We start from the raw sequence: 12,491 nt of genomic DNA, 5'->3' as shown, positions 1-12,491 counted from the left end.
CTAGTGTATTAGTACACTGTTCTTACGGCTGGTTCTATCCAGATGTCAATTCTAGGAGAGATCAGCTAGTACATGGGTGTACCCATTGCAGTGTATTTTAAACTGTGCGTTTTGATACTAGTGTATTAGTACACTGTTCTTACGACTGGTTCTACCCAGGTGTCAATTTTAGGAGAGATCAGCTAGTATATGGGTGTACCCATTGCAGTGTATTTCAGGCCGTGCGTTTCGATACTAGTGTATTAGTACACTGTTCTTACGACTGGTTCTATCCAGGTGTCAATTTTAGGAGAGATCAGCTAGTACATGGGTGTACCCATTGCAGTGTATTTCAGGCTGTGCGTTTTGATACTAGTGTATTAGTACACTGTTCTTACGACTGGTTCTATCCAGGTGTCAATTTTAGGAGAGATCAGCTAGTACATGGGTGTACCCATTGCAATGTATTTCAGGCTGTGCGTAATGGTACTAGTGTATTAGTACACTGTTCTGATGGTTGGGACCGGACAGCTCAGACATGCTCCTTGGCTGGAATGATGTTAGACCCATACTACAGAACTATACAGGGATTTCAGGTAAGGTGTTTATGCCAGTTTACTACTATTGCTAAGTTGAACATATTTTTAAAAAACAAGACACTTTTTCTTCAAAGTGATATAAAATTTTTAAACCAAAGAGCTTGGGTTAAACTTTCATGAAGAACTACTACTGCATATGGTCAAACACAGGCATGGAGGCTTCAGAGCTCTGTCACATTGTTAACAGTTCAAATGCCCTATATAATCCCTTCAACAATGAGTGGGGCGACAGTATCCCTCCTCCGTACCTCCTATAGAGACGGATGCTTGTTAACTGCCAAGGTGCTGGTAACCTCCCTACCCAATTAATGGTGACGCGTCTGCGAGGCAGGCACATATCTATGGCTGAACGCCTGACTTCATGGCTGATAGCAGCATCATTCAGTGTGTCCCAAGATAGACCTGTCATTCATCACATGATCATGTCTGTCAAACTCCTATAATGAGTCCAGTGTTGTTTGTGACTAGTACTAGAAGGAAACTGTTATTGTGAAAGCGGTTTTAAGCCATAAAATTTTTCTGTTCATCAATCTTCTGGATAACTTTATTAACAAGGTTTAGTCATGAAATCCCATGCAAAGAAATTCCCTGCATGTTCTCAGATTTACATGTACACATCAGCCTGGCCATAACTAAATTTAAGACTTTCAATGTTTTATCAGTTTGCATTTTTATCAGTTTGCATTTTATATGTAAATCCTCAAATCTGTTTTCCCAACATGACATTTCTTAATAAAAATTGTTTCGTGTTGATTGTTTACATTTATATTTGTTGCCAAATGTTTCTGGTATTCCAGTCAAAAAAAAAATGCTTAGCCTTGGAAATAAGTTATATTTTTCTGGTGATTTTTTTTTATTGCAGGCTTTGATAGAGAAGGAGTGGCTGGCATTTGGTCATAAGTTCACAGACCGCTGTGGTTTACTGGAGGGTATAGATGCCAAAGAGGTGTCCCCAGTACTCACACAGTTCATCGATACAGTGTGGCAGTTCATGCAGCAGTTCCCCTGTGCTTTCCAGTTCAACGAGCGGTTCCTGCTCACACTCCACGATCATGTGTTCTCATGCCAGTTTGGCACGTTCATAGGGAACTGTGAGAAAGATAGGATAGATCTCAGGTAGGTAATGGTGAACTGTGAAACACCTAGGCTATATCTCATAATTAATAGGGAACAGTGAGACAGGTAGGATAGGTCTTTGGTAGTTGATAGGGAACTATGAGACAGACAGGGTAGATCGCAGGTAGATAATAAGGAAATATAAAAGAGGGTAGGATAAATCTCAGGTGGTAAATGGTGAACTGTGAGACTGATAGGATGGATCTTGGACAAATAATAAGGAATTGTGAGACAGATAGCCAGCATAGATCTGATGTAGATAATAGGGAACTGTGAGACAGATAGCCAGCATAGATCTGATGTAGATAATAGGGAACTGTGAGACAGATAGCCAGCATAGATCTGATATAGATAATAGGGAACTGTGAGACAGGTGGCCAGCATAGATCTGATGTAGATAATAGGGAACTGTGAGACAGATAGCCAGCATAGATCTGATGTAGATAATATGGAACTGTGAGACCGCTGGCCAGCATAGATCTGATGTAGATAATAGGGAACTGTGAGACAGATAGCCAGCATAGATCTGATGTAGATAATATGGAACTGTGATACAGATAGCCAGCATAGATTTGATGTAGATAATAGGGAACTGTGAGGCAGATAGCCAGCATAGATCTGATGTAGATAATAGGGAACTGTGAGACAGATAGCCAGCATAGATCTGATGTAGATTATAGGGAACTGTGAGACAGGTGGCCAGCATAGATGTGATGTAGATAATAGGGAACTGTGAGGCAGATAGCCAGCATAGATCTGATGTAGATAATAGGGAACTGTGAGGCAGATAGCCAGCATAGATTGGATGTAGATAATATGGAACTGTGAGACAGATAGCCAGCATAGATCTGATGTAGATAATAGGGAACTTTGAGGAAGACAGCCAGCATAGATCTGATGTAGATAATATGGAACTGTGAGACAGGTGGCCAGCATAGATCTGATGTAGATAATAGGGAACTGTGAGGCAGATAGCCAGCATAGATCTGATGTAGATAATATGGAACTGTGAGACAGGTGGCCAGCATAGATCTGATGTAGATAATAGGGAACTGTGAGGCAGATAACCAGCATAGATCTGATGTAGATTATAGGGAACTGTGAGACAGGTAGCCAGTATAGATCTGATGTAGATAATAGGGAACTGTGAGATAGGTGGCCAGCACAGATCTGTTGTAGACAATATGGAACTGTGAGGCAGATAGCCAGCATAGATCTGATGTAGATAATATGGAACTGTGAAGCAGATAGCCAGCATAGATCTGATGTAGATAATATGGAACTGTGAGGCAGATAGCTAGCATAGATTTGATGTAGATAATATGGAACTGTGAGGCAGATAGCCAGCATAGATCTGATGTAGATAATAGGGAACTGTGAGACAGATAGCCAGCATAGATCTGATGTAGATAATAGGGAACTGTGAGGCAGATAGCCAGCATAGATCTGATGTAGATAATAGGGAACTGTGAGACAGATAGCCAGCATAGATCTGATGTAGATAATAGGGAACTGTGAGACAGATAGCCAGCATAGATCTGATGTAGATAATAGGGAACTGTGAGACAGATAGCCAGCATAGATCTGATGTAGATAATAGGGAACTGTGAGACAGATAGCCAGCATAGATCTGATGTAGATAATAGGGAACTGTGAAGCAGATAGCCAGCATGGATCTGATGTAGATAATATGGAACTGTGAGGCAGATAGCCAGCATAGATCTGATGTAGATAATATGGAACTGTGAGACAGATAGCCAGCATAGATCTGATGTAGATAATATGGAACTGTGAGGCAGATAGCTAGCATAGATTTGATGTAGATAATATGGAACTGTGAGGCAGATAGCCAGCATAGATGTGATGTAGATAATATGGAACTGTGAGACAGATAGCCAGCATAGATTTGATGTAGATAATATGGAACTGTGAGACAGATAGCCAGCATAGATCGGATATAGATAATATGGAACTTTGAGACAGATAGCCAGCATAGATCTGATGTAGATAATAGGGAACTGTGAGACAGATAGCCAGCATAGATCTGATGTAGATAATAGGGAACTGTGATACAGATAGCCAGCATAGATCTGTTGTAGATAATAGGGAACTGTGAAGCAGATAGGATAAATCTCAGGTAGGTATGGCAAATGACCTTAAGTTTGGTCCTCAGCTTTGGAAAGTGTATCCCATGTTTCATTGCATTGATTGTGGCTCTTACTGACTTGGCGCCACGGGAGATCATCAGCGATGGTCAGGGGATGATATGAACACTTCCTGAACATAATAAACAAGCTCACACTTCACTGAGCAGTCAGTCTATGCTCCTGCCACCAACAGTTCATATTTTCCTCAGTTTTAATCGTAATGAATTTAGTACACAAAGGGTTAATTCACTGTTTATGATCGCCTTTTTGTGATGAAAGGGAATTCGAGAGAAAACTCTTTCGAGAGCATGATCACCCAGTACCTTTGCACATGTGGAGTGGCGTGTCAAATATCCGTTATTATGCATGCAGAGCTGTTTAGAATGAAGAATTTAACACCCTGTAAATGCTTACTTGCAAATTACCAGCAGGTAATGACTCAAACTGTGTTTAAAGCAACAACTTACAATTACAGGGCTCGAAATCTACAAGTGTGTATTAGGCCTATGCCCGTTGATGATATTATTTTTGTCGACGAAAGGAAAAAAAATAATCTTACCTGTCGCTGGCGACACCTGGGCATACTTGCATACCGATAATCATAAAAAATGCACTCTATTTTGATACATAGCCAGTCAGTGTGGTGTGAACCTCTAATATGTCAACAACACAGACAAATCCTGTCTCCCGATATGCTGGACTCGCACACAGTGCCACTGAAAAGGGGTCAAAGGTAGTCAAAGTATTTTTTCAGAAACTATGTTTTTTGTCTTTAATGGGTTTCCGATTCCAAAACGTGGGAAAGGTAACTCTTCTGCAATAGGAGGACAGTCCTGATTGTAATATTTCTCAGTGAAATCCACTTGTACCCGAATAGGGCTCAGAATAGCAGGGTACTGCCATACAGTAATGAAATGGGTGGGGGGGGGGGGCTAATCACCCACTTCTTGCCTCTACTTAGCCCGTGTGAAGTGTGAAAGTAAATGACAGTAACCGACAGGCGAAACGTCAAAAGTGTACAGTGTATGAATGAACTTGGTTGTTGCACAGATTTGGAAAACATATCATTACTGCACAGGAGGTCATTATAAAATGTGACAATTCGCTACAAAAAAAAAGAGGACACTTCAGACTCCTGTGTGCTTATTTTAAAAACGTGTTTTTACCTCAGATCCCTGGTTCGAATTTTGTTTAGTCTGCAATTCTAGTTCATTTTTTGTGACATTTATGAAGTCATTACCAGAAATCCCAGTCTGGACTTACTTGTTGGTGAGTTTCTGATGGTTACCTTTATGTTACAGGCTACACGACAGAACATACTCCCTGTGGTCTTATTTGGCAAAGAACCAGAGTGATTATCTAAACCCATTGTACAAGAAGGAAATGGAGGTTACCTGCCCTGTGCTGATTCCTAATACAAGTCCACAGTGTTTCCAGTAAGTTACATGCAGTGTTGTTTACATACATAATAGTGTGCCCAGTAAGCATTCCACACTGTGCTCTATTGACAGCTAATACTGTGCCCTCTGAGTTTTGTCTAGAACAGGTGTCTTCTCACCATAATGCTGACCGCCATTGTATAACTGAAATATACCACATGAGTACCACATGAAACTCCAGTCACATAAATAAATTAGATAAATACATTTAAATAGTAACTACTTTCTATTATCAGTTTACAGTGCAGCCAGTAAATCGTATATTTTAGTGACCTCCATTTCGAGATGAAAATTGTCTTAACCTGTGTAATGTGAAACTAAGCTTTCCAGGATTGCTAATATATTACAGTGCCAATTTACTGTACTTCCAGTAAGTTCTGAACTTGTTTGCCTTCTTATGCCAAGTCTAGTTAACTACATGCTATATACATATCCCCTCAAAATGTATCTTTCTCTATTTTTGCACTGAAAGGTTTTGGCGAGGAATGTACAACCGGTTTGAGAATGGCGTTCATCCTCGAGAAAACATTATGGACATCCTGAGTGCAGCCAAGGACCACAGTAGTTCACTGGATGACCATGTGAACTTACTGGAGAAGGTAAGATCACGGCAGCTCACTGGATGACCATGTGAACTTATTGGAGAAGGAGAGATCACGGCAGTTCACTGGATGACCATGTGAACTTACTGGAGAAGGTAAGATCACGGCAGTTCACTGGATGACCATGCGAACTTACTGGAGAAAGTGAGATCACTGCAGTTCACTGGATGACCATGTGAACTTACTGGAGAAGGTAAGATCACGGCAGCTCACTGGATGACCATGTGAACTTACTGGAGAAGGTGAGATCACGGCAGTTCACTGGATGACCATGTGAACTTACTGGAGAAGGTAAGATCACGGCAGCTCACTGGATGACCATGTGAACTTACTGGAGAAGGTGAGATCATGGCAGTTAAATGAATGACCATGTGAACTTACTGGAGAAGGTGAGATCACTGCAGTTCACTGGATGACCATGTGAACTTACTGGAGAAGGTGAGATCACTGCAGTTCACTGGATGACTATGTGAACTTACTGGAGAATGTGAGATCACGTCAGTTCACTAGATGACCATGTGAACTTACTGGAGAGGTGAGATCACTGCAGTTCACTGGATGACCATGTGAACTTACATGAGAAGGTAAGATCACGGCAATTCACTGGATGACCGTGTGAACTTACATGAGAAGGTGAGATCACGGCAGCTCACTGGATGACCATGTGAACTTACTGGAGAAGGTGAGATCACTGCAGTTCACTGGATGACCATGTGAACTTACATGAGAAGGTAAGATCACGGCAGTTCACTGGATGACCATGTGAACTTACTGGAGAAGGTGGGATCACGACAGCTCACTGGATGACCATGTGAACCTACTGGAGAAGGTGAGATCACTGCAGTTCACTGGATGACCATGTGAACCTACTTGAGAAGGTAAGATCACGGCAGTTCACTGGATGACCATGTGAACTTACAGGAGAAGGTGAGATCACTGCAGTTCACTGGATGACCATGTGAACCTACTGGAGAAGGTGAGATCATGGCAGTTCACTGGATGACCATGTGAACTTACATGAGAAGGTGAGATCACTGCAGTTCACTGGATGACCATGTGAACTTATTGGAGAAGGAGAGATCACGGCAGTTCACTGGATGACCATGTGAACTTACTGGAGAAGGTGAGATCATGGCAGTTCACTGGATGACCATGTGAACTTACTGGAGAAGGTGAGATCACTGCAGTTCACTGGATGACCATGTGAACTTACTGGAGAAGGTGAGATCACGGCAGTTCACTGGATGACCATGTGAACTTATTGGAGAAGGAGAGATCACGGCAGTTCACTGGATGACCATGTGAACCTACTTGAGAAGGTGAGATCACTGCAGTTCACTGGATGACCATGTGAACTTACAGGAGAAGGTGAGATCACTGCAGTTCACTGGATGACCATGTGAACCTACTGGAGAAGGTGAGATCACGGCAGTTCACTGGATGACCATGTGAACTTACTGGAGAAGGTGAGATCATGGCAGTTCACTGGATGATCATGTGAACTTTCTGGAGAAGGTGAGATGGCAGTTCATGGGAAGGCCATGTGAACTTACTGGAGAAGGTGAGATGGCAGTTCATGGGAAGGCCGTGTGAACTTACTGGAGAAGGTGAGATGGCAGTTCATGGGAAGGCCATGTGAACTTACTGGAGAAGGTGAGATGGCAGTTCATGGGAAGGCCATGTGAACTTACTGGAGATCACGGTGGTTCACTGGATCACAGTGGTTACTCACTGCATTCATCAGCCCCCTGACTGATGAGGTCACTTGTCTCTATCCAGCTTTATTCAGTCAGCAGCTTTGTCAGCTACCTGGTGAAGGTCAGTGGTTTACTCTTGGAACTTTAGTTTCCTCAACCCATAAACCTGACTGCCGTGATATGTTAATGGCAAATATTTAGGTGCACAACTTCTGTAGAATAAATAGAAAAATAGTTCACTTGATGACCATGTTAATTATCTGGACAAGGTAAGTTGCAGTAGTTGACTAGATACCATTTTAATTTACATGAAAAATTATTGTCACAATAGTTCAGGTAAATATAAAAAAAGTTATAAAAGTAATATAATAAAAAATAGTCATCTTTGTATCATCTCACAGTTACGACAACAATTCTCAGCTAAGTGTTAACCTGTAGGTATGCATATGGTTTGTACTTCTCTAAATAATGTCATAGAACTCATTTCTGTATCATTTGCATGGTTATATTTATGTTTTACAGCGAGTTACGCAGATCTGTAAGTTACTGGGCAAGTCTGAGGAGACAATCCAGAAGAAACTGCAGGGTTTCTTGTCCGTTGATTCATTAGACGGCATTCTCTCCGGAGCACTGGATGACAGCATGTTGCCCCAGAAAACAAACTATGATGGCAAAAGTGTTACAGGCACTGAGCATAAAGACACTCCCAATGGAGACGCGCCCAGCTCGGCTGTGTCCAAACTTTACGTGGGGGACTCGGGTGGGGTGAAGAACCACTTGAAGCTAAGCGACTCCGAGTCCGGCTTCGATGAGTCCAGCTCACAGATGTCCCGATCAGGTATAGAGGATGGATCATCTAGTATACATGAGCTGCATGTGAACGCTAACCACGTAGGAACCCTAACAATCGACCAGTTGCTGGCCGAGCTTAAAACTGTCGCCATAGACTGGAGGGCGTTCAGGAATGTTCGCCAGTGTAACTGTGCTGCACCGTTCGACCACTTCTCCCGAAAGGCAAGCTCCAGCTTTTTACCCCTCTGCATGCAAGCTGTGTGTTGTGTTGTTATTGTTACCATGTTTTGGTGTCGGTATTCTGCTTGCAGGTCATATTGGTGTAGGATGTACATGTATGCAGAGCATTTATATATACACTATATGTTATCTTCAGTATTTTGTTGTTTCCTTTTCATCACAACTAGATACTGTGTGATAGGTTTATAAAAGGGTAAATGTGAACAATAAACAATTATAACTAGTTACCATTTAGTATGCATTGTACATGCTTTACTAATGTCTAATCTGGATGATTCGGCATACAGGAAAATGACAAATTTATTAGCATTCACTTACAGTGACTTCCTGGCAGTTGATCAAGGAAAGCACATGTTCAAATTCAGCTCTGACTGCTTCTGCTGCAGGTTTAAACCACTCAGATTGTTTAGTACCTGACAAATCTGATGTCCGTTGTACAGTCCAAAAATTCTATTTGGTGCTTAACGTATGAAATCAAGTTGTATAATTATATTTGTAAGATGTGCATTTGGAGTAAGCATGTCTGGGACCTTTCACTGACCTTTATGGATAGCACTGTGGTTGGATGACCAGGAGAGGTCATTGAACTCAGACCTGAGGATATCTGATTTCCATGGTGCGGTACCTGTGGTAGATAAGGTTTTAATCAGATATTTCTTAAAGGATTAGAGTCCAGATTTAACTCCTGGCCCAAATTATAAAGATTATAACCCGTTTAAACAGTATATTACTGGGATGGCTTCTAGGAAACGTAATAATGCCTTTAAATCCACTAAAACAATAGATCTACTGCCCTGGCCGCTCTTCTTCCGGTCGCCCATTACAGCTCGGCATGTGAGTTAGAGATGGCCAACCCCAAGTCTAGCAGGTCTATAACCTGAGAATTTGTATCAAAGCAATGTCATTTTTGAAATGGATTCTAGTTACATAGAAGCAGATACAATGCCATATCAATTTGAACCCATTCTGGTGCTAAAATTTGGCTGAGACCACTGCGGGTTTTGAACCAGCCACATCAGAGTCAGGCACCAAATCGCCAGCTATGTCAACTGTCTAGACTGCTCGACCAACAGGCCTTCCAAAAACAAATACATGTAGAAGGTAGTTGACCGTTAGACTTTACAGCGAACATACATTACCCCTCTGATGATCACATATGACGTCACTCCCTTAGGTGAATATATCAGATATTGCTGGCGATTTGGTGCCTGACTCTGAGGTCGCTGGTTCGAAACCTGCAGTGGTCTCAGCCAAATTTCAGCACTGGAATCTGTGCTATATTCAGAAAGTGTAATCCCTATTAAGGATAATACTGTTACTTTATCCACTTTCTAATATGACATATGTACCTACCTTTAACAGTTTTGGGTTCAATATATACAGGGGCAGGTAATTACGAATAAATGGTGACTGTGGATCTAATTCTTTAAGCAAAAACTTTCCGTAAGAAACTGTTTCTTTGCTTGTCACATGTCTGAAGTGTGTTTCCCTTCTAATTCAGTTCCATATTAGGTGTGTTTGTTACTTAACTGATTCTCCTACCCTTTTGAACACCAGTAGTTACCCTCGTATCCAGTGCTTTTGTGATGTGTGGCTTTGCTTCAAGACCATTCCTGATATGAACCATGCAGCTTTTAGGCCTTACCAATGTGATCTGTTGTCAAATATGTGAAACATTTATGTTAATGGAGACGTCAAAGTCTATGGGAACTAAATGTGCTCACCATTCTCAAAATAAAAGTTTTGTATACATAAAGTAGCCAATTACCATGTTGATTTACTTGTATCCGGCACAATGACCCAGGAGCCACCGACTACTGGGGTCACTGTGAGTTCAAGTCTAGCTCATGCTGGCCTCTTCTTTGGCCGTACATGGGAAGGTATGGCTGCATCCTGCAGATGGTCGTGGGTTCCCCAGGGCTCTGCTTGGTTCCCTCCCATCATAATGCTGGCCTCCGTTGTATCAGTGAAATATTCTTCAGTAAGGTGTAAAACACTAATCATTCCAATAAATAAATGATTTGCCACTTACTTGATCTGTCTTAATGCACACTCCGAGTCCATCAGTTATTCTTCTCATTGAATACCTGTTTCCATGTATTGGCCAGTGAGATGAGCTGCAGACATTAGTGTACAGTACCAAAGTACGAATGTTGAGGAAGATGTCATTGCATAGTTTAGACCAGAAGTTAGCTAGAAGTCAGTATCAGGAGGGTCTACTAAATCTAACTTTGAAATGAGTTTGATGAACACAAGGTTGTGCTGGAGAGGCTGAGGTAAGTTGTTTACTTAATGGATTTGACACACAATGTTGTACAGTGATATGTAAGTTGTATATTTGTGATTTTGTCATCTGTTTAGACCAGTCTGCTGATGTGTGCCTGTTTTGCTTCTCATTGCAGTACCACTGTTGGAAATGCGGTGAGGTGTTCTGCACTCGCTGCATCGCGCGCCACATCCCGCTGCCTGGCCACTACTCTCAACGGCCCGTGCCCGTCTGTAAGCCCTGCTACCTGGAGGTAAAGAGATCACCATCTATGGAGTTTCCATCGAGCTTCCCCAGCTAGTATAGTCCTACGCTCACTAGCTGTAAATTATTCCGACTTTATCACGCTGTGACCTGTTGCTTTATGTATATCAGTATATATGTGACAGGAATTTCTGTTTATTCTGTGTGTATATATAGACATATATATATATATATATCTATATATAGATACATGCACTTGTATATGTGAGAGTTGTATTACAATGTACTTGTATTGATGAGTACTAATATTGACTAATGTACTAGTATGTGTTTTGTTAAGAAAAGCCATTACATATGTTAGTGTCTGGCTGGCATTACTCATATTACTGGTGACTGATTAATCAGTATCAAAGAAATATCAAGCCTAGCTTGTCTGATTGACCAACATTTAAGAGATGAATGCATATTAGAGTGGTTAGGAAAGGCATGAATGTTTAACCTGCATGTTGGAAGAGAATAAAGGGAGACAACTGTTCTAAAACATTTTGTTCAGGCTTTTTAGCAAATTAGAAATATCAGGATTTTTGAGTAATTGCAACTTTTATAGGAAAAAATTATTCCCATCAAATGTGGCTTTTTAACTTTATGCTAATACCTGCACAGAACAGGTTAATTTGATTTCTATTTATCTCCTGATTAATTAAGATTCTAACTGAGAACGATATACAGAATACATGTAGGAAATTAATGTGTTAGGAAAGTTTCAAAGAAAGTTACAATTTAACAAAGGGAAGGCCAAGCTTGTATGCACACTGATCACAACTTAAAATATAAGGTTATCTCAAGGTCAAATTTTAAACTTCAATTAATTTTTGTGGTACATTTCTTGCGATATAAGACATTTTGTCTTCATATTGTAGTTTAGCAGTCCTTATATCAGCCTGTTTAACAGGACTCCTTTTCATTGATATATGGCTGGAGCATTCTTTATCATACTCATAATCCATAGATTGACCTTCCACATGCTTATAAACCTTTTACACAATATGTATGTGATGATTTATAGATTTACCTCTGTACCATCCTCCACCTCTGTTGTTGTATTGATCAACATTTGCAACCACAAGAGCATTTTAAAGGATGGATAGGCATTCAAAACTCTAATCATGTAATTAATTATTAAAGTTATTTAAGGTATTTCAATATATCCATTGCTGAACTGAGATTAAGGCTGGCTTCACTAAGGATTGAATATATACATATATGTGTCCTATTTGGTAGTATTAAAGCAAATGTCAGGGATATTGTATACAAGATATCTATAGAAGGTCTGCCATATGCAGTTTCGGAGATTTTATAATACTGTGGGTTTGATACAATACATGTAGTTACCTGTATATCTCTTAGTTG

At 40.8% G+C, this 12,491-nt stretch overlaps 1 protein-coding gene across 3 annotated transcripts in view; it reads left to right on the top strand.

The window, feature by feature from the left end:
- LOC135472170 (myotubularin-related protein 8-like) overlaps positions 1-11,319 on the top strand; it is a 70,041-nt gene extending 58,722 nt beyond the window's left edge. The window contains exons 9-14 of one of the 3 annotated variants that reach the window (XM_064751542.1): positions 453-575; positions 1,441-1,694; positions 5,143-5,277; positions 5,753-5,879; positions 8,102-8,593; positions 11,014-11,319. In XM_064751542.1, the coding sequence (XP_064607612.1) occupies positions 453-575; positions 1,441-1,694; positions 5,143-5,277; positions 5,753-5,879; positions 8,102-8,593; positions 11,014-11,178 (1,296 nt within the window). In that variant the 3' untranslated portion in view covers positions 11,179-11,319. Of the gene's footprint in view, positions 1-452; positions 576-1,440; positions 1,695-5,142; positions 5,278-5,752; positions 5,880-8,101; positions 8,811-11,013 lie in introns of those variants that run through there. The other 2 variants (XM_064751543.1, XM_064751541.1) reach the window with 2 other exon arrangements.
- The last annotated feature ends 1,172 nt before the right edge of the window (positions 11,320-12,491 follow it).

The sequence above is a fragment of the Liolophura sinensis genome, chromosome 8, assembly GCF_032854445.1.
Source record: "Liolophura sinensis isolate JHLJ2023 chromosome 8, CUHK_Ljap_v2, whole genome shotgun sequence".
NCBI lineage: Eukaryota > Metazoa > Mollusca > Polyplacophora > Chitonida > Chitonidae > Liolophura > Liolophura sinensis.
This window is presented reverse-complemented; position numbering and strand designations above follow the sequence as displayed.